The sequence below is a fragment of the Mixophyes fleayi genome, chromosome 3, assembly GCF_038048845.1.
Source record: "Mixophyes fleayi isolate aMixFle1 chromosome 3, aMixFle1.hap1, whole genome shotgun sequence".
In the NCBI taxonomy this organism is placed as follows: Eukaryota; Metazoa; Chordata; class Amphibia; order Anura; family Limnodynastidae; genus Mixophyes; species Mixophyes fleayi.
This window is the reverse complement of record NC_134404.1, coordinates 228,754,699-228,782,181: the sequence shown is the minus strand read 5'-3', so window position 1 is coordinate 228,782,181 and position 27,483 is coordinate 228,754,699. Positions and strand designations below refer to the sequence as shown.

General features: G+C 39.2%; 1 protein-coding gene across 6 annotated transcripts in view; it reads right to left on the bottom strand.

Moving 5' to 3' along the window:
* Nucleotides 1-27,483, bottom strand: part of SASH1 (SAM and SH3 domain containing 1) — a 191,205-nt gene that overhangs the window by 84,446 nt on the left and 79,276 nt on the right. For all 6 annotated transcript variants that reach the window (XM_075203241.1, XM_075203242.1, XM_075203240.1 and 3 more), the window contains exons 3-4: nucleotides 17,400-17,450; nucleotides 17,204-17,253 (exon numbers count right to left, since the gene is read on the bottom strand). In XM_075203241.1, coding sequence (XP_075059342.1) covers nucleotides 17,204-17,253; nucleotides 17,400-17,450 — 101 coding nt within the window. The remainder of the gene's footprint in view (nucleotides 1-17,203; nucleotides 17,254-17,399; nucleotides 17,451-27,483) is intronic.

The following is a 27,483-nucleotide window of genomic DNA, read 5'->3' as shown; positions in this document are numbered from 1 at the left end:
AAAGGAATCATGTCAGTGCTCCTTTTACCTGCTTCCATCTGGGCAATCACACTCATCTACTATCAAGTTAGGAATCATGCAGGAAGGTTCAGAACGGAAAGAGGGAAATGTCACAATGTAGGTTTTGTATAGTGGCATTTTTAATCAGCACTTTTTACGGACATTGATTGTTAGAGTGTTTTCAGGTAAAGTGTGACATCTATAAATCTAGATATATTAAGGTTCCTAAATTCTTTAACCAGCTTCCTTAAAAATGAAGTCGGCACATAAGTCCTTGTTCTGGTAGCAGTCACTTTCCCCAGGTGTGGGCATACAGGATATAGTGTTATACGGCTCTGCACTATCCCCCAACACCTATTATGAGGAATGAAGAACCCTTCCAGGAAAAGAAGTCAATCAGGTGTCCCAGGACCTGTACAAAAGCACTTCTTATGGTGGGGTACTTTTATACAGGTCATGGGACACCCTATTGGCTTCACACCTCGTTTTTAGGAGGTTTATTATAAAATATGTAATACAAATGTATAATATGATGGGATATATAGGTTATACTAATAAATAATCTTAAGGTGAACAGCAGCTTTTTCCTCTGCAGGTATAATAGATAAAGACTTCTTGCAATAGTCATCCAGGTACAATCACATCATCATCATCACCACCATTTATTTATATAGCGCCACTGATTCCGCAGTGCTGTACAGAGAAATCATTCACATCAGTCCCTGCTCCATTGGAGCTTACAGTCTAAATTCCCTACCATACACACAGACAGAGACAGACAGACACAGAGAGAGAGACTAGGGTCAATTTTGATAGCAGCCAATTAACCTACTGGTATGTTTTTTGGGAGTGTGGGAGGAAACCAGAGCACCCGGAGAAAACCCACGCAAACAAAGGGAGAACATACAAACTCCACACAGATAAGGCCATGGTCGGGAATTGAACTCATGACCCCAGCGTTGTGAGGCAGAAGTGCTAACCACTAATCCACCATACCCACAAAATGTTTGTGGGCACTTCCGTGATTCCATTAAGATGAGAATGAAGTGCCCTTTGCCGAGGCATCATTGGATGAATGCTCTCACAATGAGAGCAGAAACAAAAAAAACTACCACTTGCTGATACCCACAATTCCAAATCCTGTGTCTTGGAGGAAATATGTTTCATCAGGATGTATGTCACAAAGAAGTATGTGCCACTATCCTCACGCTATTTGTACCCAACGCTGAAGCAGAGCTGCAGGAAAGCCTTGAGACATGTTAGGCTGGGTATACACCAAAGAAAATTTCTCCTGATGTGATATTGTTAACGACTTTACTGACTGGAAAAAGAAAAAAAGTCACCATCAGCATGTTGATTCATGGGTACACACTAAACACCTTTTACAGGTTTATCTTCAGATCTGTGCTCTTTATCTGTCATAACCATTGGCTGAAAAGATCAGGACTCTGCACACTCCATAGAGATCTATGGACACTGCAGGTCGTGAGTGCATACACAATGTAGAATTGGAATGACATCATTCCATCATTGAACGAGATTTTTAGTCCAGTTTAAAAATCAAATGAAACAATATGATGTGCTTTGGAATGATAAACGTTCATCGTTGAAGAATACACACTAATGCGATATCTGATAGAATAGTCGTTTATCGTGTGATTGGCCTGATAATCGCCCGAAACTCCCGTATGTGGACCCAACCTTAATCAATATGCTCTAGCAAACGCATTTTTAACATGCTTTGTTTTTTCACACCTTTGTGTGTGTGTAAGTCAATAGGTAACAATCGCAAACATTCTTATTTACATTTCTTTTATCATTTAACAATTCGGAGATATATGTATATTTAAAAAATTTAAAGAAGTTAACACCTCCTTTAAAGGCTCATTAATCCTAAAATGAGAGAATATAAAACTGTATCTAGCCAGGCCCTAGCACAAAATATCCTAAATACATATATCTAAACAGTAACATGGTTGGGCAATGCCCCAATATCAATAGCCCTAAAGGGTATCTAGATCTTTGTCCCCTCATGCTCCTGCCGCCTGAACTTATCCATATTATTGAATACAAAAATTTGCTTTCTTTGTCCAAGGCTCTAGAGAAATATTTGACCTTAAAAAAATCTCATGACATTAGCTCTATGGCGCTATGATGCACAAAGCTGTCTTGAAGGGCAGTTTAATACATATTGCGTCTCATGACAGACGAAAAAGTCCAGAAAATTCTGGATTGACCAACCATTTCTGGCCAAGAGCTTATTAGGAAGTCTGCTGAAGCGGGATATCCAATTCGATCCCTTGTCATTTCTGTTATGCCTACAAACAAGCATTCGGATAAGCTAGATTTCTATCTCCTGAATGCAGCAAAGTGAGTAATTGGGAAACACTGGAACAAGGCAAAAAAACTTTCTCCCCTTCAGGCTCTGACAAATAAATTATGGTTTATAGCAACTATGGAGATAATGGCCTTGTTGGTATCTTAGATAAAAGGGAGGCATATAACTGTTTGTGCACCCTTCTACTAGTTCCACTATACCTATTTGAGTTATTTTAAAAATGGTTACTGGTAGATGACTACACCATGCTGTTTATAGAAAATCCCTGAGAAATTGTTATGAACCGTTGTACCTCTACATTTGTACTTGCTTTGCGTCTTGAAATAAAAAGTTAAAGAGAAAAAATTACTGTTATCTAATTAAATGAAGAAACAAAAATGCATTAAATATCTTTAAATCTGATCAGTTCCTAAAACCTGTATATTTTCATGAATGTTACTAGTAACTCAATTAAGTAAATCAATTTAAAAAGCATGTTATACTTAGAGATCCTTTAATGGTTTTCTAAGACATTTTCCCAAACACAGAGACATTCTTTGAGAGGCTTTTACAGTTTCTCACAGTTGCAGACAGGGAGAGAATGTGTTTTAGTGGCTTGAAGAGTTAAACATGATCCAATGCAAATCGAATGGGTAGGACAAAAATAAAAAAAGATTTTCAGTTCTGCATTCCATATCTTGATCCACCTTGAAATGACAATTCTCCAAGACAGAAGTTGAATAACAAATAAAAGCCTTAACTTGGCCAACTGCTCTTGGCTTGGTCAACCAAGGAGGAAGTTTGCCTTGGTTAAGAATTATAGCTGAACTGTACAACCTGATTCATTTCACAGTCTGTAACTCACATATCTGAGCATTCTCAATCATCATCATCACAGATTCTTTACAAGTCACCATACAATCAACAAAATACAAATAAAACAAAAAACAAATAAGGGGCAAGAGAAACAAAAGTATAAATCAACACAAGATCAGACAATAGAAAAGTGACTAGTTGTGTCTTCTACTGTAGTAAAAATTTCAAAGATTACAAGGAGACAGAATATTTAGGGGGAAATTTAATTAATTACAAAGTGACTTTAAAACGTCCACGAGACACTTCACGGCGGAGATTTGACAGAAATCTCCGCTCATTTTTCCTCGCACCTCTATAAGAGATTTCTACTGTAATTGCCGACAATGTGCGTGGCGTGGTGCCCGCAGCCACATCTCCGCCAATTGAATCTCCCCCTTAGAATATTGGATAATATTAATTTTCATGTATGTCTTTTGTATATCTTGCCATTTTCTCTCTGGCCCGTGAACAGTGATGTAAATTTTATGACTACAATCTATCTTGATAGTTATCAACTCTACGGGCCTGAGTCATTAAGCAAAGTAAGGCAAAAAATGAGTAGATCTTCTCCTGGACAAACCATGTTACAATGAGGTGCAAAGTAGTTTATTATTTTGCACACAAGTTAAATACTGGCTGTTTTTAATGTAGCACACAAATACTTGATAGCTTTATTTTTACAATGAAATTTAAAGTTGATCTAGGACATACCCTATCACAACTAATCACAACCTATCATAACTAAAACTAGATCTGTCCCCACATTTTAAATTTAACTCCCCCTCAAATGCAACATGGTTTTTCTAAGGTGTAAAGTTACCAATTGTTTAGTCAGGCCGGCCCTAGATCTCTGTTGACCAATTTGCTCAAATTGGCCTTCTATTTTAAGTAAGCAACACTGTACCTTACAAATCAGTCAAGTGGGTGTATTTGCTATGGATGGATGAATTTGTGATCTCTTTTCCTACAAAAGGTGATAGTGGATCAGTGTTACACAAAACAGTAGAATAAGCCGGGAACAAGCATGTGAACCCTCTCTTAGAACATCTGAGGACCACAAGCAACAACTCAGAAGAAGTATCATCATCTCAGTGCCTTGGACAAAGTAACTTGCTGATTTTATTTTTTTCTACTTTCTTTTATTTGCCTGAGTCCCTTGCCACTCATCCTCAAGCTCCTATGAAATATACAAAGTTTAACAAACTGTCTTTCTTACTTTCCCTCTATGGTATGAACTTTACACTCAGAGCATCCTTCACTCTCCATCACACCCCATCATCTATATTACCACCTCACTGCTCCACTCCTTTCACTCTTATGAACTTCTTTCTTCATTCCTTGTCTGCACTATCCTCAACCTGTCAGCACAAAATAAGACCTTGTAAATCTTACAATCATCTTGTCTACTGTTTAATCTATCTGCTTCTAGCACCCGTTGATACATCAGAAAATCCTGGTTCCCACCATGTCTCCCATACAATGCATATTTATTCTGCACACTATAGAAAAGCAGCACATCTCACCTATCTCCTGTCACTTTCAAGATCCTTTAAATATGCTCTATGAAATTCTTGCTCTATCTGTAACAAAATTACCATCATTGATGACCTCTACCTCAAACAACCTCAACCTTCTGACAAGAACAGAAACATGGCTCAAACAAACAGACACTGTCTCATCACATGGTGGATTCACCTACACCGCCAGCTCTGGAAGCATACAAGGAGGAGGGGTTGGACTCCTTCTTTCCCCCCCATTCAACATTCAAGTTCCCACCTATTCTGTCATGTTTGAAGTATGTACCACCAACATTTTCAACTTCTCTCTGAGTGTTGCAGTGAACTAATAGCCCCCTTGGATCATACCAGCAATTCCTTGAAAATTTCTCAGTCTGGTTCTCTCATTTCCTATCCTTTAACTGGCATCCCCACAATCATCTTGGATGATTTTAACTTCTTTACTCAACCCTAACCTTAATAAACCATAGTCCTCACTGTCTATTTTCCCCATCCTATCCTTAACTAACATCTATAATTTTTCCCTTCCCACCATTATTCAAGCATATGGTAATTATTAGTATTCTGAAGAAAAAAAAAAGAAATTCAGACCCAAATTCTGATAACCACCCAACTCTCAACTCCCATGCCCCTCGAAGCCTTACATCCTTCCTTTCCTCACACAACCTATTTGACCCTCTTCAGACTTTCATTCCCAACACTCCACAGATGCTGCAATAACTAAGGTAGTCAATGATTTTATCACTGCTTAATCTAAGAGCCACTATCTGCTTCTAATTCTCCTTGACCTTTGCTGCATTTGATACGATCGACTCATTTCTCATCCATAAATTATATTAGAATATCTTGCCATTAGAACACAATCGTATCTTGGCTCTCATCCTACCTACCAAACTGCTCCTTCATTGTTGAATTCACCTCTTCTCTGCTTAAAGAATACAACGTAACATACAAACAAAGGCATTAACAACCCTTCCCCCACCCATTGCCAGTGGCCAATTTTCTGGTTCTGTATTGCAGAGGCTGCTCAATGCAGCCATTTTTCCCAGGGCTCTGGCTAGGAAAGAAGAGGGTCAGTAAAATGTTTGAAGAAGGTGAGATTTCAGTTTTAAAAATAATTATCCAGTTGTTAGACTGTCATCGGTCCAATCTGACAAATTATAGAAATCCAGTTGCCAGCAGACCCTGAGGTTTTGCTCCTCAATAAGTCACTTAAGTGACTTAACAAATACATGGATAGACCCATTATCCACATAATGACTCCCTCTCCCTTCACACCTTTCATCCATAACCCCATACACACTTAAAAACCAAAAACAACTTACAACTGTTTAGGTAAATAGCAACTGACGAGACATGTTACCTTTCCCCTCAGTACCTTCAACATAAACACTCATCTATTCATTAACCAGTTTATTTGTTCCATATGTAACAATTGTGCTATGTTAAATGGACATTTCTGCTGCTTTGTTTTTCAATCCTGTACTTACCTACTTGTCGATAATTCTAACTAAAGAGACTTGAAAAATGAATTTGCAGATGACAATCTAATAACTACAGTAATACTTTTTAACATTCCACTTTGCATTCCATGAAGATTACAGATTACTTGGGACTGCTGTATTCTAAGTAATATCCTTTAAAAAAAATATCTGGAGCGTGACAAGTCAAACATGTTTAAGTATATACTTACTGGAATTCTCATTTAATAAAAATATTAGAGTAAATACTGTTTGTAAATGTTTTTGTGGAACCCGGAGAACAATAATTAAAAAGTTCATTAAACAACCGAACCTTATTTTGGATAGGACATTACATATATTGCTTCCGAGTGTTGCAATCTTGTTTTTTTTTCTTCAAATTTCCTTAATTACAAAGGAATGTTCTAGTGAGGTTAGAACATGTATGGTCTTTCATAAAGTTCACCCATCATGTATACACAAGAAATGTTGTTAATGCACTCTATTAATTCACTAGGAGCCAGTGACATTGATGGGGAAGTAACAAGTGTTTATTTTATTGATGTGAATAGGGTTCTATATCCATATATGTGGAAAAATCTGCCCATATTTGTGTATATCAAGGAAAATGCCTAATGACTACCAAAAGCCCTTGAAAAAGGTGCCTGAGAGGCATTGTCCTTGATATACAAGATTATGGGCAAATTTCTCCAAGAAAAGGGTATTGAAAATCAGGGAAAGGATATAAGAAAAATTTAGACTTTTAATATTCCCTGTAGTACTAAGAAATCCATCTTACAAAGATGGAGAAAATATAGCACAATTGCGAATTTCTCTGGAACAGGCCACCCTTCAAAACTGAGCATTCATGGGAAAAGGGCAACACTGATAGAGTTACAGTCATCCCTAGCAGAGATGAGAGAAACTCTCCTTGTCACAACAATAACCAGGTACTTCATAAATCTGCACTGTATTGTGAGGCTGAGAATAAGAAAACTATTGCTGCAGAAAACTCACATGAAAAACCTATGGGAAACCCACATATACCAAATATTAGAAAGATTATGTGGTCTGAGGAGTCCAACATGAAACTGTTTCACCCCAATGCTAGGTGCTATGTTTGGTGTAATCCAAAACACTGTGCATCATCCCAAATACACTAGAACTACTATGACGCATAATGGCATGTAAAGTGATGTTTCTCTGCTTCAGAGACTGGGAAAAATAGATGGAACAAGATATAAACAAATTTTAGAGGAGAACCTGGTGCAGTCAGATTTATATCACAGCAGTTTTTGCAGTCCAAAACATACAGCAAAAGATACATTGCAGTGTTTGCAATACAAATACTACATACTTGCAACTTTTCAAAGAAGCTGTCCGGGAGGGGGTCTGTCGAGGGGACGCAGCCACGAGAATTACGTTGTTAGGCCCGACCCTGTCAATCTTTGACAATTTCGACCAATCGCAACAGGCGGCGGGGTCACGATGACACGTTTAGCCCCGCCCTTACCCACTTCACCAACGGAGATAGTTAGATCCGAGAGGTTTGCCTGCTTTCTCGGGAGTCCGGGTGAACTCCTGAAAATTTGGGAGCCTCCTGGACATTCCGGGAGAGTAGGCAACTATGAAATAACATAGTACTGGAGACAAGCAAAGCCCAGACCCTAATCCGCTTATGAATCTGTGCGATCATTTAGAAACTGCAGTCTACCAATTTTCCCCATACAACCTGATGGGTGTGCAATGTTGGTAGAGGGCAGAGACTTATCCAAACAGAGTAGCAGCTGTTATTACAACTAAATCTGTTTCTACCATTAAAATAGAGGGGGGAGAATACTTATGTTATTATTTTACAATGAATATAGATTAGGGATGAGCGCACTCGGATTTCTGAAATCCGAGCCCACCCGAACGTTGCGGATCCGAGTCAGATCCGAGACAGATCCGGGTATTGGCGCCAAATTCAAAAGTGAAACTGAGGCTCTGACTCATAATCCCGTTGTCGGATCTCGCGATACTCGGATCCTATAAATTCCCCGCTAGTCGCCGCCATCTTCACTCGGGCATTGATCAGGGTAGAGGGAGGGTGTGTTAGGTGGTCCTCTGTGCTGTTTAGTTCTGTGCTGTTTAGTTCTGTGCTGTTTAGTTCTGTGCTGTTTAGTGCTGTGCTGTGCTGTGCTGTTTAGTGCTGTGCTGTGCTGTGCTGTGCTGTGCTGTGCTGTGCTGTGCTGTGTTCTGCAGTATCAGTCCAGTGGTGCTGTGTGCTGTGCTCTGTCCTTCTGAGGTCAGTGGTGCTGCTGGGTCCTGTGCTGTGTCCTGTTCAGTCCAGTGGTGCTGTGTCCTGTGCTCTGTGCTTCTAAGGGCATAGTTATTTCCCCAATATTCCCCTGTGTTTAAAAAAATAAAAAAAAGTTTTTTTAAAAAATACCAAAAACTACTTTAATATTTTTTAATTACCACAAAATTTTCACAACCAATCCTGCAGTATAAGCCCATTGGTACTGCAATATTACCAAGTTCACACATTCAGCAGTAAAAGTCCAGTGGTACTGCAATATTACAAAGTTTACACATTCTGCAGTATCAGTCCAGTGGTGCTGTGTCCTGTGCTCTGTCCTGCTGAGTTCCGTAGTGCTGCTGGGTCCTGTGCCATGTCCTGTTCAGTCCAGTGGTGCTGTGTCCTGTGCTCTGTGCTTCTAAGGGCATAGTTATTTCCCCACTATTCCCAAGTTTTTTAAAAATAAAAAAAAAGTAAAAAAAAAAAAAAAATTAAAAAAAAAAAAAAATATAATAATTATAACCAAATTTGCAAAACCAATCCAGCATTATAAGTCCATTGGTACTGCAATATTACCAAGTTCACACATTCTGCAGTATCAGTCCAGTGGTGCTGTGTCCTGTGCTCTGTCCTGCTGAGTTCCGTAGTGCTGCTGGGTCCTGTGCCGTGTCCTGTTCAGTCCAGTGGTGCTGTGTCCTGTGCTCTGTGCTTCTAAGGGCATAGTTATTTCCCCACTATTCCCAAGTTTTTTAAAAATAAAAAAAAAGTAAAAAAAAAAAAAAAATTAAAAAAAAAAAAAATATATAATAATTATAACCAAATTTGCAAAACCAATCCAGCAGTATAAGTCCATTGGTACTGCAATATTACCAAGTTCACACATTCTGCAGTATCTTGTGCTACATATAATGGAGACCAAAAATTTGGAGGATAAAGTAGGGAAAGATCAAGACCCACTTCCTCCTAATGCTGAAGCTGCTGCCACTAGTCATGACATAGACGATGAAATGCCATCAACGTCGTCTTCCAAGCCCGATGCCCAATCTCGTAGTACCGGGCATGTAAAATCCAAAAAGCCCAAGTTAAGAAAAAGTAGCAAAAAGAGAAACTTAAAATCATCTGAGGAGAAACGTAAAGTTGCCAATATGCCATTTACGACACGGAGTGGCAAGGAACGGCTTAGGCCCTGGCCCGTGTTCATGACTAGTGGTTCAGCTTCACCCACGGATCTTAGCCCTCCTCCTCCTCCCCCCCCCTACAAAAAATTGAAGAGAGTTATGCTGTCAGCAACAAAACAGCAAACAACTCTGCCTTCTAAAGAGAAATTATCACAAATCCCCAAGGCGAGTCCAAGGGTGTTGGTGGTTGTCAAGCCTGACCTTCCCATCACTGTACGGGAAGAGGTGGCTCGGGAGGAGGCTATTGATGATGTAGCTGGCGCTGTGGAGGAACTTGATGATGAGGATGGTGATGTGGTTATTGTAAATGAGGCACCAGGGGGGGAAACAGCTGATGTCCATGGGATGAAAAAGCCCATCGTCATGCCTGGTCAGAAGACCAAAAAATGCACCTCTTCGGTCTGGAGTTATTTTTATCCAAATCCAGACAACCAATGTATGGCAATATGTAGCTTATGTAAAGCTCAAATAAGCAGGGGTAAGGATCTTGCCCACCTAGGAACATCCTCCCTTATACGTCACCTGAATAACCTTCATAGTTCAGTGGTTAGTTCAGGAACTGGGGCTAGGACCCTCATCGGTACAGGGACACCTAAATCCCGTGGTCCAGTTGGATACACACCAGCAACACCCTCCTCGTCAACTTCCTCCACAATCTCCATCAGATTCAGTCCTGCAGCCCAAGTCAGCAGCCAGACTGAGTCCTCCTCAATACGGGATTCATCCGAGGAATCCTGCAGCGGTACGCCTACTACTGCCACTGCTGCTGTTGCTGCTGTTAGTCGGTCATCTTCCCAGAGGGGAAGTCGTAAGACCGCTAAGTCTTTCACCAAACAATTGACCGTCCAACAGTCGTTTGCCATGACCACCAAATACGATAGTAGTCACCCTATTGCAAAGCGTATAACTGCGGCTGTAACTGCAATGTTGGTGTTAGACGTGCGCCCGGTGTCCGCCATCAGTGGAGTGGGATTTAGAGGGTTGATGGAGGTATTGTGTCCCCGGTACCAAATCCCCTCGAGATTCCACTTCACTAGGCAGGCGATACCAAAAATGTACAGAGAAGTACGATCAAGTGTCCTCAGTGCTCTTAAAAATGCGGTTGTACCCACTGTCCACTTAACCACGGACATGTGGACAAGTGGTTCTGGGCAAACGAAGGACTATATGACTGTGACAGCCCACTGGGTAGATGCATCCCCTTCCGCAGCAACAGCAACAGCTGCATCAGTAGCAGCATCTACAAAATGGCTGCTCATGCAAAGGCAGGCAACATTGTGCATTACAGGCTTTAATAAGAGGCACAACGCTGACAACATATTAGAGAAAATGAGGGAAATTATCTCCCAGTGGCTTACCCCACTTAGACTCTCATGGGGATTTGTGGTGTCAGACAATGCCAGTAACATTGTGCGGGCATTAAATATGGGCAATTTCCAGCACGTCCCATGTTTTGCCCACACCATTAATTTGGTGGTGCAGCATTACCTCAAGAGTGACAGGGGTGTGCAGGAGATGCTTGCGGTGGCCCGCAAAATTGCTGGACACTTTCGGCATTCAGCCAGTGCCTACCGCAGACTAGAGGCACATCAAAAAAGCTTGAACCTGCCCTGCCATCACCTCAAACAAGAGGTTGTGACGCGCTGGAACTCCACCCTCTATATGCTGCAGAGGATGGAGGAGCAGCAAAAGGCCATTCAGGCCTACACAGCCACCTACGACATAGGCAAAGGAGTGGGGATGCGCCTGAGTCAAGCGCAGTGGAGACTGATTTCCGTGTTGTGCAAGGTTCTGCAGCCATTTGAACTTGCCACACGAGAAGTCAGTTCCGACACTGCCAGCTTGAGTCAGGTCATTCCCCTGATCAGGCTGTTGCAGAAGCAGCTGGAGAAAGTGAGGGAGGAGCTGGTAAGCCATTGCGATTACAGCAAGCATGTAGCTCTTGTGGATGTAGCCCTTCGTACGCTTTGCCAGGATCCGAGGGTGGTCACTCTTTTAAAGTGAGAGGAATACATTCTGGCCACCGTGCTCGATCCTCGGTTTAAAGCGTATGTTGTGTCTCTGTTTCCGGCGGACACAAATCTACAGCGGTGCAAAGACCTGCTGGTCAGGAGATTGTCCTCTGAAGAGGACCGTGACATGCCAACAGCTCCACCCTCATTTTCTTCCACATCTATGGCTGCGAGGAAAAAGCTCAGTTTTCCCAAAAGAGGCACTGGCGGGGATGCTGATAACATCTGGTCCGGACTGAAGGACCTGCCAACCATTGCAGACATGTCTACTCTCGCTGCATTGGATGCTGTGACAATAGAAAAAATTGTGGATGATTACTTTGCTGACACCATCCAAGTAGACATGTCAGACAGTCCATATTGTTACTGGCAGGAAAAAAAGGCAGTTTGGAAGCCCCTGTACAAACTGGCTCTATTTTACCTGAGTTGTCCCCCCTCCAGTGTGTACTCGGAAAGAGTTTTTAGTGCAGCGGGGAACCTGGTCAGTGAGCGGTGAAGGAGGTTGCTTCCTCACAACGTTGAAAAAATGATGTTTATAAAAATGAATAATCAATTCCTCAATGAAGTACAGCACTGCCCTCCAGATACTACAGAGGGACCTGTGGTTGTGGAGTCCAGCGGGGACGAATTGATAATGTGTGATGAGGAGGAAGTACACACTGTAGGGGGAGAGGAATCAGAGGTTGAGGATGAGGACGACATCTTGCCTCAGTAGAGCCTGTTTAGTCTGTACAGGGAGAGATGAATAGCTTTTTTGGTGTGGGGGCCCAAACAAACCAATCATTTCAGTCAAAGTTGTTTGGTAGGCCCTGTCGCTGAAATGATTGGTTTGTTAAAGTGTGCATGTCCTATTTCAACAACAGACCTCTCAACTGCAGCTCATCCCTCCTCTGCGGGGATAATGTCTCCTGTGCTCTGACACGTCACTCTGTGTACTCTCAGCCTCAGGATCTGACACTACAGCTACCATGCCTCTTGTAGCAGCCCTCACTCCAGGGCCTCTTCCATGTGCAGTGTCCCCCTCTCTCTTGGGTTCACTATAGTGGCATGGAGTTCTCCCCCTCATCCAGGGCACACATTCCTTGCCCTGGCTCAGTCACCACGCTCAGACTTCCAGGCAATGCTGGGGGAGCCTGGGAGCTTCCACCCCAGGTCCCCAGCTACAACTCTCCTCTCCTGTGTCTTCTCTCTCTTTCTGACACTTTAAAGATCGTGCCTTTAAATGAAAAAGTCAGTCTTCATTGCACGACTATGTGCAACAGGGACATTTTTTTGGGTTTACAAAGTCAAACAATAACACTACGACCCTGTCTGTCTGGGGTCTGTCAATGACGAATTGTCTGGAGCATGTTTGGAGGAGGTATTGTGGCCCCGGTATCAAATTGGGTACCGGGGCCACCCCACTATGCAGTCCAGATACTTGTTTGGTGGAATTCCGACACGTGGAGGGTTTTTAAATTATATTGTGGCCTCGGTACCAAATTGTGTACCGGGGCCACCACACTACGCAGTCAAGATACTTGTTTGGTGGAATTCAGACCAGTTGAGGGTTTTATTATTATATTGTGTGGACCACTCTATCTATACCACACTACAACTCTATACCACTCTATTTCCTACTTTAATTCTATTTAATTCTATTTCCTACTTTAATTCTATTACTAATTAATTACCATAAAGAGGAACAAAAAAAACCAATTTTACCAAAAGTATAATATGACTTAGACTTACAAACACTACACTTTAAAGATCGTGCCTTTAAATGAAAAAGTCAGTCTTCATTGCACGACTATGTGCAACAGGGACATTTTTTTGGGTTTACAAAGTCAAACAATAACACTACGACCCTGTCTGTCTGGGGTCTGTCAATGACGAATTGTCTGGAGCATGTTTGGAGGAGGTATTGTGGCCCCGGTATCAAATTGGGTACCGGGGCCACCCCACTATGCAGTCCAGATACTTGTTTGGTGGAATTCCGACACGTGGAGGGTTTTTAAATTATATTGTGGCCTCGGTACCAAATTGTGTACCGGGGCCACCACACTACGCAGTCAAGATAGATAGATGCGTATTGCGTATCATAGATAAAGTACATTCAGTGGTGTGGGGCAAATTGAAAAATATTCCAAATGCACTGACATTATCAAAAACAAGAGGTTGTCACACGCTAAAACTCCAACATGTATATGATGGAGAGGATGGAGGAGCAGCCGTATGTGTAGTGTAATGCAGATCTGTTGAAGGTTTTTTATATATTTTATTGTGGTGCCCAGTGCCCACTCCTCTACGCAGTCCAGATACATTTATTGGTGCGAATCATAAAAGTTCAGGGTTTTTAATATATATTGTGGTGACCCACTCCTCTACGCAGTCCAGGTACATTTATTGGTGCGAATCATAAAAGTTCAGGGTTTTTAATATATATTGTGGTGACCCACTCCTCTACGCAGTCCAGGTACATTTATTGGTGCGAATCATAAAAGTTCAGGGTTTTTAATAGATATTGTGGTGACCCACTCCTCTACGCAGTCCAGATACATTTATTGGTGCGAATCATAAAAGTTCAGGGTTTTTAATATATATTGTGGTGACCCACTCCTCTACGCAGTCCAGGTACATTTATTGGTGCGAATCATAAAAGTTCAGGGTTTTTAATATATATTGTGGTGACCCACTCCTCTACGCAGTCCAGGTACATTTATTGGTGCGAATCATAAAAGTTCAGGGTTTTTAATAGATATTGTGGTGACCCACTCCTCTACGCAGTCCAGGTACATTTATTGGTGCGAATCATAAAAGTTCAGGGTTTTTAATATATATTGTGGTGACCCACTCCTCTACGCAGTCCAGGTACATTTATTGGTGCGATTCATAAAAGTTCAGGGTTTTTAATATATATTGTGGTGACCCACTCCTCTACGCAGTCCAGGTACATTTATTGGTGCGAATCATAAAAGTTCAGGGTTTTTAATAGATATTGTGGTGACCCACTCCTCTATGCAGTCCAGGTACAATTATTGGTGCGAATCATAAAAGTTCAGGGTTTTTAAGATATTGTGGTGACCCACTCCTCTACGCAGTCCAGGTACAATTATTGGTGCGAATCATAAAAGTTCAGGGTTTTTAATATATATTGTGGTGACCCACTCCTCTACGCAGTCCAGAAAGATACCTTGTTGCAACGTTTTGGACTAATAACTATATTGTGAGGTGTTCACAATACACTGTAAATTAGTGGAAATGCTTGTTATTGAATGTTATTGAGGTTAATAATAGCCTAGGAGTGAAAATAAGCCCAAAAACTTGATTTTTAAACTTTTTATGTTTTTTTCAAAAAAAATCCGAATCCAATACCTTAAATCCGAACCGAGACCTTTCGTCAAGTGTTTTGCGAGACAAATCCGAACCTCAAAAATAACGAAAATCCGGATCCAAAACACAAAACACGAGACCTCAAAAGTCGCCGGTGCACATCCCTAATATAGATAAAGCTTTAGCTTTGTTTCATTTATTTGACACACACACACACACACACACACACACACACATACAGGCTGCCACATGGAGTAGTGTTTCATTGTGATTTTAACACATAGTTGTGAATATATGCCTGCTGTTTCCAAAGTAAACATGCTGCAGAATGATTTCAACACATGGCTCATTTACATGTACCCTAAAGTGTAGTCAGCCTTAAACATGTGTAACACAGGAGTGATCCATCTACAAAAATACAGTAGTGGAGAATAGCTCCCATTGAGACACATTATAGTCATTCAGAGCCTTCAGCTATGGAGACACTGCATGCAGTCAGAAAAATGAACCATTCCAAAGCTCTCATGTGACACCAGCCATACTGTGCCTTGTGAGCATCAGGCACTCCTTGTTTCACAGCAGACTGCACTTCAATCATTTCTGACTGAGCCTTAGGGCCTGACTTAGAGCTCGAAGCAAATTCAGTTAAAAGGGTGCAATTTTGAACCTTGTTGTGCTGCAGGAAAGAGGGGACAAATTTAAAATTGGTGGACAGAGTTAGGGGTATATTTACTAAACTGTGTGTTTGAAAAAGTGGAGATGTTGCCTATAGTAACCAATCAGATTCTAGTTATCATTTATTTAGCACATTCTACAAAATGACAGGTAGAATCTGATTGCTCGCTATAGGCAACATCTCCACTTTTTCAAACCCGCAGTTTAGTAAATATACCCCTTAGAGTTGGGAAGGGGCACGTCCTAGCACAGCTCTAAATTGCAGGTTTGAAATAAAGGTGCTCATTATTTGTTTGTTGCATGCAAACCAGGTAATATTTTCCCTGGATGGAAGAAATGCATTTGCACCAATTGCATCACAAAATGGTTTGCTCAAGTGTAAATTTTCACCCTTTAGCTGGTTTTGATCACGACTCTAAATGAGGCCCTTAGTGTTTTTGCAACAATTTTTTTTTAATATCAATAAAAAAGACATTTTGGAACTAGAAAGCGTTCAGAGAAGGGCGACAAAATTGATAAAGGGTATGGAGTCATTAAGTTATGAGGAAAGGTTAGCCAGTTTAGGCATGTTTACTTTAGATAAGAAGCGTCTAAGAAGGGATATGATTACTATGTACAAATACATTATGGGTCAATACAGAGAACTTTCATGGGAACTGTATAGCCCCAGTACTATACACAGGACACGGCGGATACACACCAAGGTTAGAGGACAGGAAGATTCACAACCAGGAAAGGAAGAGGTTATTTACAGCAAGTGCAAAATGGAATACACTACCAGGGACGGTTGTGATGGCAGATTCAATTTATTTGTTTAAGAAAGGGTTAGACAAATTTTTAGCAGAAAAGGGTATACAAGGTTACAACTGTTAATTGAAATGAAGTATAATTAAGGTTCCAGGGAGAAATAGGACTGAAATATTGGGTCAGGAGGGATTTTACTCAATTGAAATAGATTGGCGGTTGCTTCATCTGGATCAATTTCAAATATAAGAGAGGGAACGCAGGAGATCCAAAATAGGTTGAACTTGATGGACTGGTGTCTTTTTTTCAACCTCATCAACTATGTTACTATGTTAAAATATAAATGTATAAGGGATCATTGATCCCGGAGATAATCGCTCTTACTTACATTTAGTTTAGTGCAAACCTAATTTCAATGCGTCAAAAATACTGTTTGAAGCTTCTCTACTGCGCTCGAGTTTAACGTTCTCTACACTGTGAACAAGCAAAAGAGATCCAGAGAGCCACAATGTAAACAGAGCCTTGAGGAGTAAACTGATTTGGCAGATGATCAAACTACAATTTCAGTCCTGCCTCAAAAAAAATCTGATCAGATTTTTTGAGGGTTGAAAGCACACTTTAGCCACATATGGATAAATGTCAAAACTGGCCAACCAGATCTGTCAATAGAAGCATAATTCAGATCTCCACTAGTAAGTTTTGTAATTCTTGAAAATCTTCACATGACAGGTAACCAGTCTATTTACTGCAATTTAATTAGAATCAAGTATAAATATAACATTATTATTCCATAATATTACAAATAAAAACATCTATTTGTTTTGTATTTTGTAACCAAAATGTGTGACTTACTTTCTTTCAGTCTCTGGTGTAGATACTGCACTGTTAAATCCAAAAGAATCCTAAATAGAGAAACAAATATGAATTAAAAAAAAATCTCTCTCAGTAGTGGGGGAAATAATACTTAGAGTATGCAACAAATAATACAATAATAAAAAAGATGGAAGATGGGGAGGGAGTGGTGAAATTAATTAGTTATTGTACTTACTTCAATTTGGGATCGCAGCTGTAATGACGTAGAGCTGGCATCGGATTTCTCCTAAAGCAGAACATATGTTAGTTATTCTTGAGCAATCAGGAAACGTGGCACATTTCAGCGAGAGAAGACACATTGTCATGCAGAAAAATGGGCACATGTTCCGTACATAAATATACATAAATTCAGAAAGTCAAAACCATAATCATAGTCAGAGAATAAGAAAAATAACAAAAGTCTACACTTAATCTACTGCCTTCCACTTATGTCGTTTGGCAGTTTCAGAGTATGTGCATGATCCTGTTTGTAACATAAATGATCATAAAGAATCTACAGTGTAAACAGCATCTGTAGTGTAAAGTTATATAATAAAAATCTGCTCCTCTTACACAGAAAATCATAATGTGGTTTATAAATTATGTAGAAAATACAGTGTCACCAAGAAAATGCATTGGTAAGAGAATGTTGCAAATTAGGTATAAAATATCTATAAGTTAAAATCTGACTTTTTCTGATTCCAGTAGTAAGAGACGCACTGTGCAGAACGTCACAGAGAAGATCAAACTCTTACCACTTTGGAACCTTTTATTGAATAAATGTATAGGACAAGACCCACTCAGCTCTGAGCTTTTGCAAAACTGAAGTTATTTTGTGGCTTAAACAAAGAAAAATGTGCTAGGAACATTTTCATTGCATCCAACTCCTCCGCAAACACCATCCTCTTGCTCCTTAAACGCCACGTCAGTAATCTGGACACAGATATGTCAATCGCGACGCATTGTGGATCCAATGATGGCTTTGCATTGTGCAGCGGATGTCTTCTGCTTCGTAAATGACCACCCCAATATATGATAACTGCTCTATTGCCACCACTATCCAACAAACATATAGGATGCCAACTTTTTAGTGGAAATAACTAAAAATACTAAATTATAGCCTGTACAAAAGTCTGTGAAATTGAAGATTTTACATTAACAAATAAAATCTATTAAATACATTCTGCTATTTCCTGGACAAAAGTTTGTCTGCATATATGAGTTTCCAAATTTGTCTGTTTTAGTCTGCGATTTTTCTATCTCTATCTTGATGCTACTTGTAGTACTGTATGTTTATCACTGCACATACATAAGTATGCATATAAATACATATCTTTATAGGCAGAGCCCTATGGTAAAATTGATAATGCAAATGATTGTATTTTGTAACCAAAATGTGTGGCCAATAAATGATAATTTGTAGAACAAAATAGTTACATGTCTTTCCGATTTCCTAGACCTTTCGCCTCGTGGCCTGATTGCTTTTTCTTTTAGTTTGATTAGTTATTAAATTTACAGTAGAACATCTAGTCTGCATTTTCAGATGTGAATTGTTACAATGTATTCATATGCCTATGACACTGACTTGCTACCCTAATACACAGACAAATATACATGCCAGGAATGTATGTAGTAATATGCATTGTACACCGAATAAATATATGGAATTACGGTATAACGGCACATAATTACCGTTCATATGTGAATGTACACAATAAATGTTTTTTTAGGTTACAATTCTTAAATAGATATGATTCAGTGGTCCAACATGTTGTGTGTCTATGTGAAATATTTTTTAATTACTTTTTAATGGTGAAGAAAATAACCATAAAGAAAGTTGGTTAATGTGCCAGATAAATATTAGAAACAGGGATAATTATAGATATAAGAAACAGTCCTCAATGCATTAAAAGAGAAATATATAATGATTACAGAATGATAAACATCCACCCACATTGGGGTCTAAAACTAACCACAAAAAGTGCTTTAGAGAACAAAGTATACACTCTACATTTTAATACATGCTTTCTGCTCTAGACTAATAAATTCACCATTAGACACTGAGCTGCTCTGTGAATTTTCAGCGTTACAACGGGGTTCACTGAATAACTGTTAGGACTGCACAATACTAGTGACAAGATAGATAAGAATTAGCCCAAGAAATGCTATCAATCCCCATTATAATGCTGCAGGATGCTAACAAAAAGTTACTTACTATTTAATGTATTGCTTTTTCTCCATCTCTGTGTTTGAGAAGGATCTGTGGATCTACTTAGCTTCCACAGCACACAGGACTGGAGTATTCAGGAAACCAAGGTTAGGTCTGCCATGGGTCAGCATGTTTTTATTATTTGTAACTCAGACACATCCAGATGCATCCTACCTTACAAAACCCTGACCCTCATTGAAGCTTCCTCTACAGTGCTCATAAAATTAATGTGACAGCCTGACCGTAAGTCTAATTTGCATGATGGGAACCAACAGTCATAAGACATTCATCAACATGGTTGATAGAAGAATGGACTAACATAAAACAGACAAGCATAGTACAGTACCTACATGTGTTCTGTAATGAGCACAACTACAGAGTCTCTCTAATGAATATATGGATTATTCAGAATAATATTGTAATGAAAACCCTGCCTTAACTTTTGTCATATCATCAGCCACAGGAGGCAGCTACTGTGCCATTTGAACAACTTCCATTACTTATGTTGTTTTGACATAACAAGCTTCTCAAAATTCATTCAGTCTTCACTCCACAATCTTCTATGCATCATAATATAGAGCAGATAGACCACCTTTCTAGTGCCTTTTAAATGGTCCGTAAACAAACACAGTAACGCCTACAAACAGGAACCCATACTGCGGAGGAGTGGGGGAGGATTGTAGGGGTCTTAAGTATTGTTGCACACATAATAATCAGTCCATATATATAAAAAAAAAAGGTTGCAGAGGATGGAGGGACAATTAGGACTGTGGGATTAATTAGATATGAGTTTATGTAATCTCTCTTACTATTCCTAAACAAGCTGTGTACTTTTAACCAAGCCAGTAACAGGGAAAGTTGTTGCCCTGGAGCAGTTATTGATATACAAGTCCTAGTAAGCCTTGTGCCAGCCAGCAGTCTAATCTTGGTATGCAGAATAACGTGTTGATTCTGCCCAAGAAAACAACTATTAAACAGCTCTATGAATAAATACTAATGTTGATATACATCACAAACATTTTCAGAAAGTTTAATTCCTTGTCTTATGTTTATTGAAAATGTTTTATAAGAGAGAAGAATTGCCATTTTCAAAAACACAAGCAAAGATTTAGCACAATCTTAGTGACTGGTACTGAGATTACTGCACTATGCCAAAATTATTAAAGGAGTTTATTGGTTTAAACAGGATAAATTGTTGCCTCAACCTTAAATACTGCTATAGTAAATTACAGAATTGTCATGTACTTGTAGTACAAAATATGGGAAGCATTGATCATGCTGATCAGTTAAATCAACTTTCCAAACAAATTTTGTGTTCCTCTTCCCTGAATCAAATGTAAGCTGTAAAACAAGATGCTATCTTGACATGATCATGAAGACATGATTGTATTATGATCTACTTATCAATACGATCACTCATCTGAAAACTGTTCTACGCAGGCTTTAGTACTCAAATTAACTTCTCCAAGGCCTGTGAACAACACTGAGATATAATAGGAAGCATTTATATATACTACTTTGCAATGTCCCCATATCTTCCAAAATTACAATCAAACGATTTTCGCCAACTAAGCCCTCAACAGCAACACCCCTTCATACAACTCGAATCAGTGGCGGTTCCGGGCGGGGGGTGTCAATCGCCCCCCTAGCAGGGGCTTGCTGCTGACAGCTGCACACTGTGCAGGTCCGTTCAGCAGTGACAGTGTGCTGCCCGGCTGCTCTGATTGTGTTTTAAACACAATCAGAGCAGCGGGGCAGCACACTGTCACTGCCGAGCGAACCTGCACATTGTGTGCGGCCGCCGGCAGCCTTAGAAATCAGAAAGGGGGCGGGGCCTAAATCCCCACCCCCCCCTAAAATCGCCCCGGTTAAAGCAGTTGTCTAGATCTGCCCCTGACTCGAATCTCATCACAAAATACACTCCCTCGCACTTTCTGAGCTCTACCTCTGATCTGTGCTTCACCTCTGATAACCACCCCTCACTCCCAACTTCTCCTTTATCACTTCTCACTTACGGTATTCCCATTAACATGCTCTTCTCTAGCTTTTAGATCTTCAAAATGTTTTTTACCACCCCACTCCCACCTTTGCCCTGTTTTCCTCACCGACCGCCACTGCAGAGCACTGTAGTGCCATACAAATTAATGCTAATACTTATAGCCCTAAATTCATTCACTTTGGCTGATATATTGCCTTCTTTATTGTAGTAAGTGCACAGGTAAACCGTCTCTAACCTAGAACAAGGTGTGGCACATATTACCAGGATCCTTTGAGCAACAATTAAGAAGCGTAAGCAGCATCTATTACAGAGAAACTAGCGCTTTTAGGGCGCTTGACCTCTACCAGGTGAGACTTGGTATAAAACAAATGCAAGGTACAAATTAGGGGATATTTCTAAACCTGCCATTACACTTCTCATAACTTTAGGCCCATACAGTTGCATGTCTGCAACAGTTTTTAGAAATGTCACCAAATGGAAGCTACATTGGCAATATAAATCCAATGCATTGTCACACCATACCAATATACAAATCAAGCCACCTCAAATTGACTTTTTGCTTCATATTCTAGAGCAGCCACAAACAACCACTGGCTGTGCAGCCGATGTTACAGTTGGCAAGGCATGCTGGGTGTTGTAGTTCAAGGATGGTTGGTGTGTCACATGTATAATGATCCATTTGTAGAGACCTCAAGAGGAGGAAAAATGTATTGTTTGAGCATTTTCATTATTACAAGCCCAAAAATGACCTGTAGAATAATAAATTACTGCACAATCTGATAAAATTGTCATGACTACATCGTAAGTGTTACAAAAATGGACATGGGGCAAACATTTAATATGTGAAACAGAAAAAATCAACTTCAGATTTATTTTCTTTCACATTTTACATATGATATCTTATTGATATAATTAGAAGAATAAACTCATGGGTGAGAATTCTCCTAGCAAAAAAATGACCTCATGGCCTGCAAGAAAATACTGCAGTGTGACTAGAAGTAGCTGTTTTGTGGATCTTGGTATAATTCACAATTCTACTGATGTAGTGCAGCTCCCAGCTTCTGCAGTATGATTGTCAGAAGAACAGAGCTGTGGCTTGATAAGAGAAACATGACTGGAATACAATATTCCCGCTACATGTGGAAGAATTTAATCAGGCAAGCTTCAATTATTTTTATCAAGTGAAGGAAAGAAGCAATCCCCTCTGCTCTCATAAATCTCTTTAACACTTTACTAGGCATCCAAGCAGAATGCCAATTTGGGCAAACTGGGGTGGCAAGTACTGGTCAGCATTTTGCTGCATAGCCCAACTACACCCATCAATGTTAGTGAGATAACTGTATTTGTAAATATCACAAAGGAAAAATAATGTCTAATTCAGTAAATGCCTTATTATCAGTCTATACATGTGTGGCTGAGCACTTTTTATATTGGTGGACCAAAAGAAAATATAGTGCTGGTCCTGAAATTCCTTAAAGACCTTCATAATTGCTGAAGCAGGCCATACAGACTTTATAATTCAATGAACATCTAAGAAGAATATTAAATTGGATTGTAAAGAGACAGCCTACATTTGCCTTAGCTTTGCATACTTCCATGTTCAGAATATCATAACATGGGTGTGTCACATAAAAATGATTATAAGCCAGTTATGTCAGCAGGTGTTTCACAATGTGAATATGGCAGATAGTTCAGTAGTAATGCTGCCTTGCTGCGGCCCAGGGGTGCTATCTTTACATTAGTTGTATGTTTCTGGTTCTCTCACACTGTCCAAAAACATACTGGCAGGTTAATCGGCTTCTTACTTCATTCACCCAGATGTGATGTTTAAAGGGAACTTTTTTGTACAACACTGTAATATGTTGGTGCTATATAAAGAAATAATAACCACTGGTGTAAAGGTTAACTGTAATCTATATGTAAGGCTTATATTTACTCCATAAGCTGGAGTCATTAAGGAGAGTAAAAAAAGGAGTAACTTTGCACCTGGGCAAAACCATATTGCATCGGAGGGAGGTAAATTTAAAATGTGGGGACAGATTTATAGTTGGGGTAGGGCATGTCCTAGGTCAACTTTAAAATTTAGTGTAAAAATAAATTATAGACTAGGCCTGGCCAACCTATGGCTCTCCTGGTCTTGTAAAACTACAAGCACTAGCATGCAATGCCAGTAGCTAGCCAATCAATAGCTGACATGGTATGCTGGGACTTGGAGAGCCAGAGGTTGACCAGGCCAGGTATAGAACATTGATTTTACAATCCTGTTTCAGCCCATATAGCTATACTTAATACTTTAAAATTTACAATTTAATATTTTAGATGTGATCTTTTCTCCTTAAGCATTAAAAGTATTTCAAAATTCATTGTCCTCAGTAACTGAAAAAGTAAGAACTAATGTATAATAAATCAAAGATCAGCCAAGCATCATATAAAATGGTCAAGGGTTTCTTAGCTATTACACTTAATCTCTCTGTAACATCGGAAACCAAAAAAATAATATAAATAGCAAATTGAAAGCCATAAAATACAGCAAGAGGAAAGGGTATTTAGACATCACAGCCTATGGCTTTTACTGCTGTATCAAACAAAGGGTTAAAGATCACCAAGTCATACCTATTATTCAAGGCAGGAAATGTGCCTGCAGAGGAAAAACATCCATAAATTCTAGGGAAGAGATATATCCTTGGCCAGCTGCTGCAAGACTAGAAATAACATCTTCCAACTGAAGGGCAAGGACAAGATCCAAGAGGGACTTTCCTCTTTCTGGAGGTTCCGGGCAGGATGCAGAAGATGAGAAGTTTGTATTAAAGAAAGAATCACTTCTTCACGAATCTATTCACTGATGGCATTTCTTTTCCAAAAAGTGCAAGAAACTAAAGCTTAGTTCCATCAGCCAGGCAGAGTAAATTGTCATTAAAAGGGGAAGCACATGTTATTTTTATACCTACAATCCCGCTGGGAAAACAAGAGTATTCCTGCTCTTTGTAGAATGTGTTTAATGGTTAAATAAAATTGTATGTTTAGCACTTATGTTGTACACGGGTTTTTTTTCTTCCTTTGAGAAACATACTAAATTGAAGCAGCTGCCAAGCAGAGTCTACCCTCCAAAGCATATTTTATGTGAAGGGGTAGGGAATTAACTACTGAAATTCTCAGTTTAAAAAATAAGGGGGAGGGGGTGAATAGAGATTTTGATTTGCACCAAAAATGGAGCACAATAATGCTATATTTTGTCTTTGCTGCAATTTTACACATAGATATATGGCATATACTCTCCTAATTTCATTTTAATCCAAGTGTTCTACAAAGAATCTTATTCTGAGATATCAGGCCCAGTCCCCACAGAGCTTACGTTTTAATTTTTCTACCACATGTACACAAACGTATATATAAAAACACACAAGGGCTTATGGGAGAGAAGTGTGGTTTAATAGGAAAATACCTGTATTGCTGAATATCTTCTTGAGGGTATGAGAGGATGATGAAATAAATGAATGCTAGGGGCAAGTATTAATATATACAATCCCAGCCACAAGAACTTGGGAAGTTTCCTGATTTGTAAAAGGAAATTATGGCAAGATTCACTGGGTGATCAGTAGCTTAATCATCTTCCTGAACGTTATACTTTTCCTGTGGCCGGTAAAAATCTATCATTTCACCTATGTGTAATTATTGTTTCCTATCTACAGATCATAAAGAAAAACAATGAAATTACCAACTGTCATAAACTATTACATATGATGCTGCATTTGTTGTGTGTCATCCTGGCTTACTCAAAGGTTCAATAAAATGTCAGGATTACAGCAGTCATATGGGGTGATTTTAAGACAAGTTGTATCTAACAAATCACAGCAGATTCCAAAGATGCTTTTAAAGAATAAAAACTCCACCCACTCATCGCTTTTTATCCTCAGCTTAGCTCCAATAAATTGTATGACAAGTGTCTAAAGGTAGGCAGGTCTGGTCTAGTTGTACTGAATGAAATAAGACACCAAAGGCGTAGTAGGTAGTAGTAGTATACAAACATAAGCTGCCCAATCATGGAATGATCTGACACACAATATTAGCATGAACTGTATCGATTTTGAACAATTCAAATATGTGTGTGTGTGATTTTATTTATATATATATATATATATATATATATATATATATATATATATATATACATACTGGCATTATATATATATATAATATATATATATATATACACATACATATACATAACATATATATATATATATATATATATATATATATATGTATATACACATACACACACAGACACACACACACACACACACATACACACACATGCACAAAGGGGGCAGAAAACTCGTCAGCTTATCCTATCTGCTCAGCAGAAAGCTAAAGAATCCTCATTGATCAGAATATAATTAATTTTGCACAACTAATACCATGCCTGATCTTGCAATGAGCCAAGATTTTGCTATTGCAATTTTGACTGACAGAAAGAGAAACAGATGAGCTTATGTGCTGTAAAAGGAAAAGAAATGCGTGAGATATTTTGATTTTTTTTTTAAAAAGAGAAACAGTAGAGTCGTCCAGGGGTGCTTGAGAAGCTTGATCGAAAAAATAGGATCAATTAAATGGTACATTGTCCACAGCAATGGCTACATTTTCAAGTACTTGCTGCTGCCTCTTAGCGGAGCGTCAGGAATTACACAGTTTTTCTCAAGGCTCCTCCTCGGTTTCTGTAGTTTCGGAGATGGGTGAGCAAGAGGCCCAATAAGAAGCTGCAATCTGTGTGATTGTAGCCTGTTACTCGTCCACGCAGTCACACTTCCCTAGCCATATAGCCAGTTTACCCAGTGGGTTGAGTGATTTTTCTCATCCTACCAGGTAGTGTATGTTATATCTATCTATCCAATATATATATATATATATATATATATATATATATATATATATATATATAGTGATTCTTAAGCAGTGCCTACTCTACAGGAATGAATGTTCCGGCTTGTGTATAACAATTTTGCCAAATTGTTCAACCGGGAGAGAACACTTCAATACACATGGCCAAATTTAGAGGCTCTTCACTATTAGATCACCTATAAACCAGATAGGACATACTGAGTGGCAAAGCTTTTTTTCTAATGTACCTCTGAATAAACCACTTGACCACTTTTCAGCTTTGGAATTTTCCAGCACACAATGAATATGTGAAAAAATATGAGCAGAAAGAACTTTCTTTTTATCTGAAAACAAAGTTTAAAAGAAATTTGATCTTATAGCAATCCCATGGCAATTGTATAAAAAGAGCACCAACGCCGTGACTTCTTAAACTACAGTGGTTTTCTGAATTTATAGCTGCTTAGACGCAGTGCTTAAAAATCACTATATAGTGATAAAAAAAAAGATCATGGCTTAACTTGTCAGCAGTGGCATTTGAAGTAGAGGAAGCTTATTACAGTTGCTCTTTGGCCAAAAACATTTCTAGTCTCATTTATCAATTTCATTATGTTTTGTGTTGACAATTGCATGTAGACAAGAACACACTTGCAAACTGTCACCCAAACTCAAAATGACACTAATCCTTGCTATCTGTGTAAGTGCTGAATATAAGGTTAATCATACTGAAAATGTGTGAATGGTAATAGACATAAGCACACAGGGCTAAGTGACACAGCAAAAGCTCCTACCATTCACACTGATGGTTTTATTTATGTACATACCACAGGACATTCATTCTAAATGGTTTGCACATAAATCTTGAGGCTGTAAGGCAAGAGATGTTCTCATGGGCTACAGCCATATCTGTGAAAAATCTTAATCTAGTAGTGCCTTAGGACAAAACTTCTCCATGGGAGAAATTCATAGTACACTTACAAAGCTATGTCAAGTAATAAAGCATTGAACGCTCTTGTCTATAGGTGAAAGGTTGCCAGGACTAGACAACCTACACATAAGCACAATGCGAATAGTCAGACAAAATAAAATTATTTTCTGTATACATGAATAAAAATATTTTATAAATAGCAGAATCACAACTCTCAATTGTACATTTATTAACCAGTGCATCGCACGCAAAACTAGAATAACAGATCT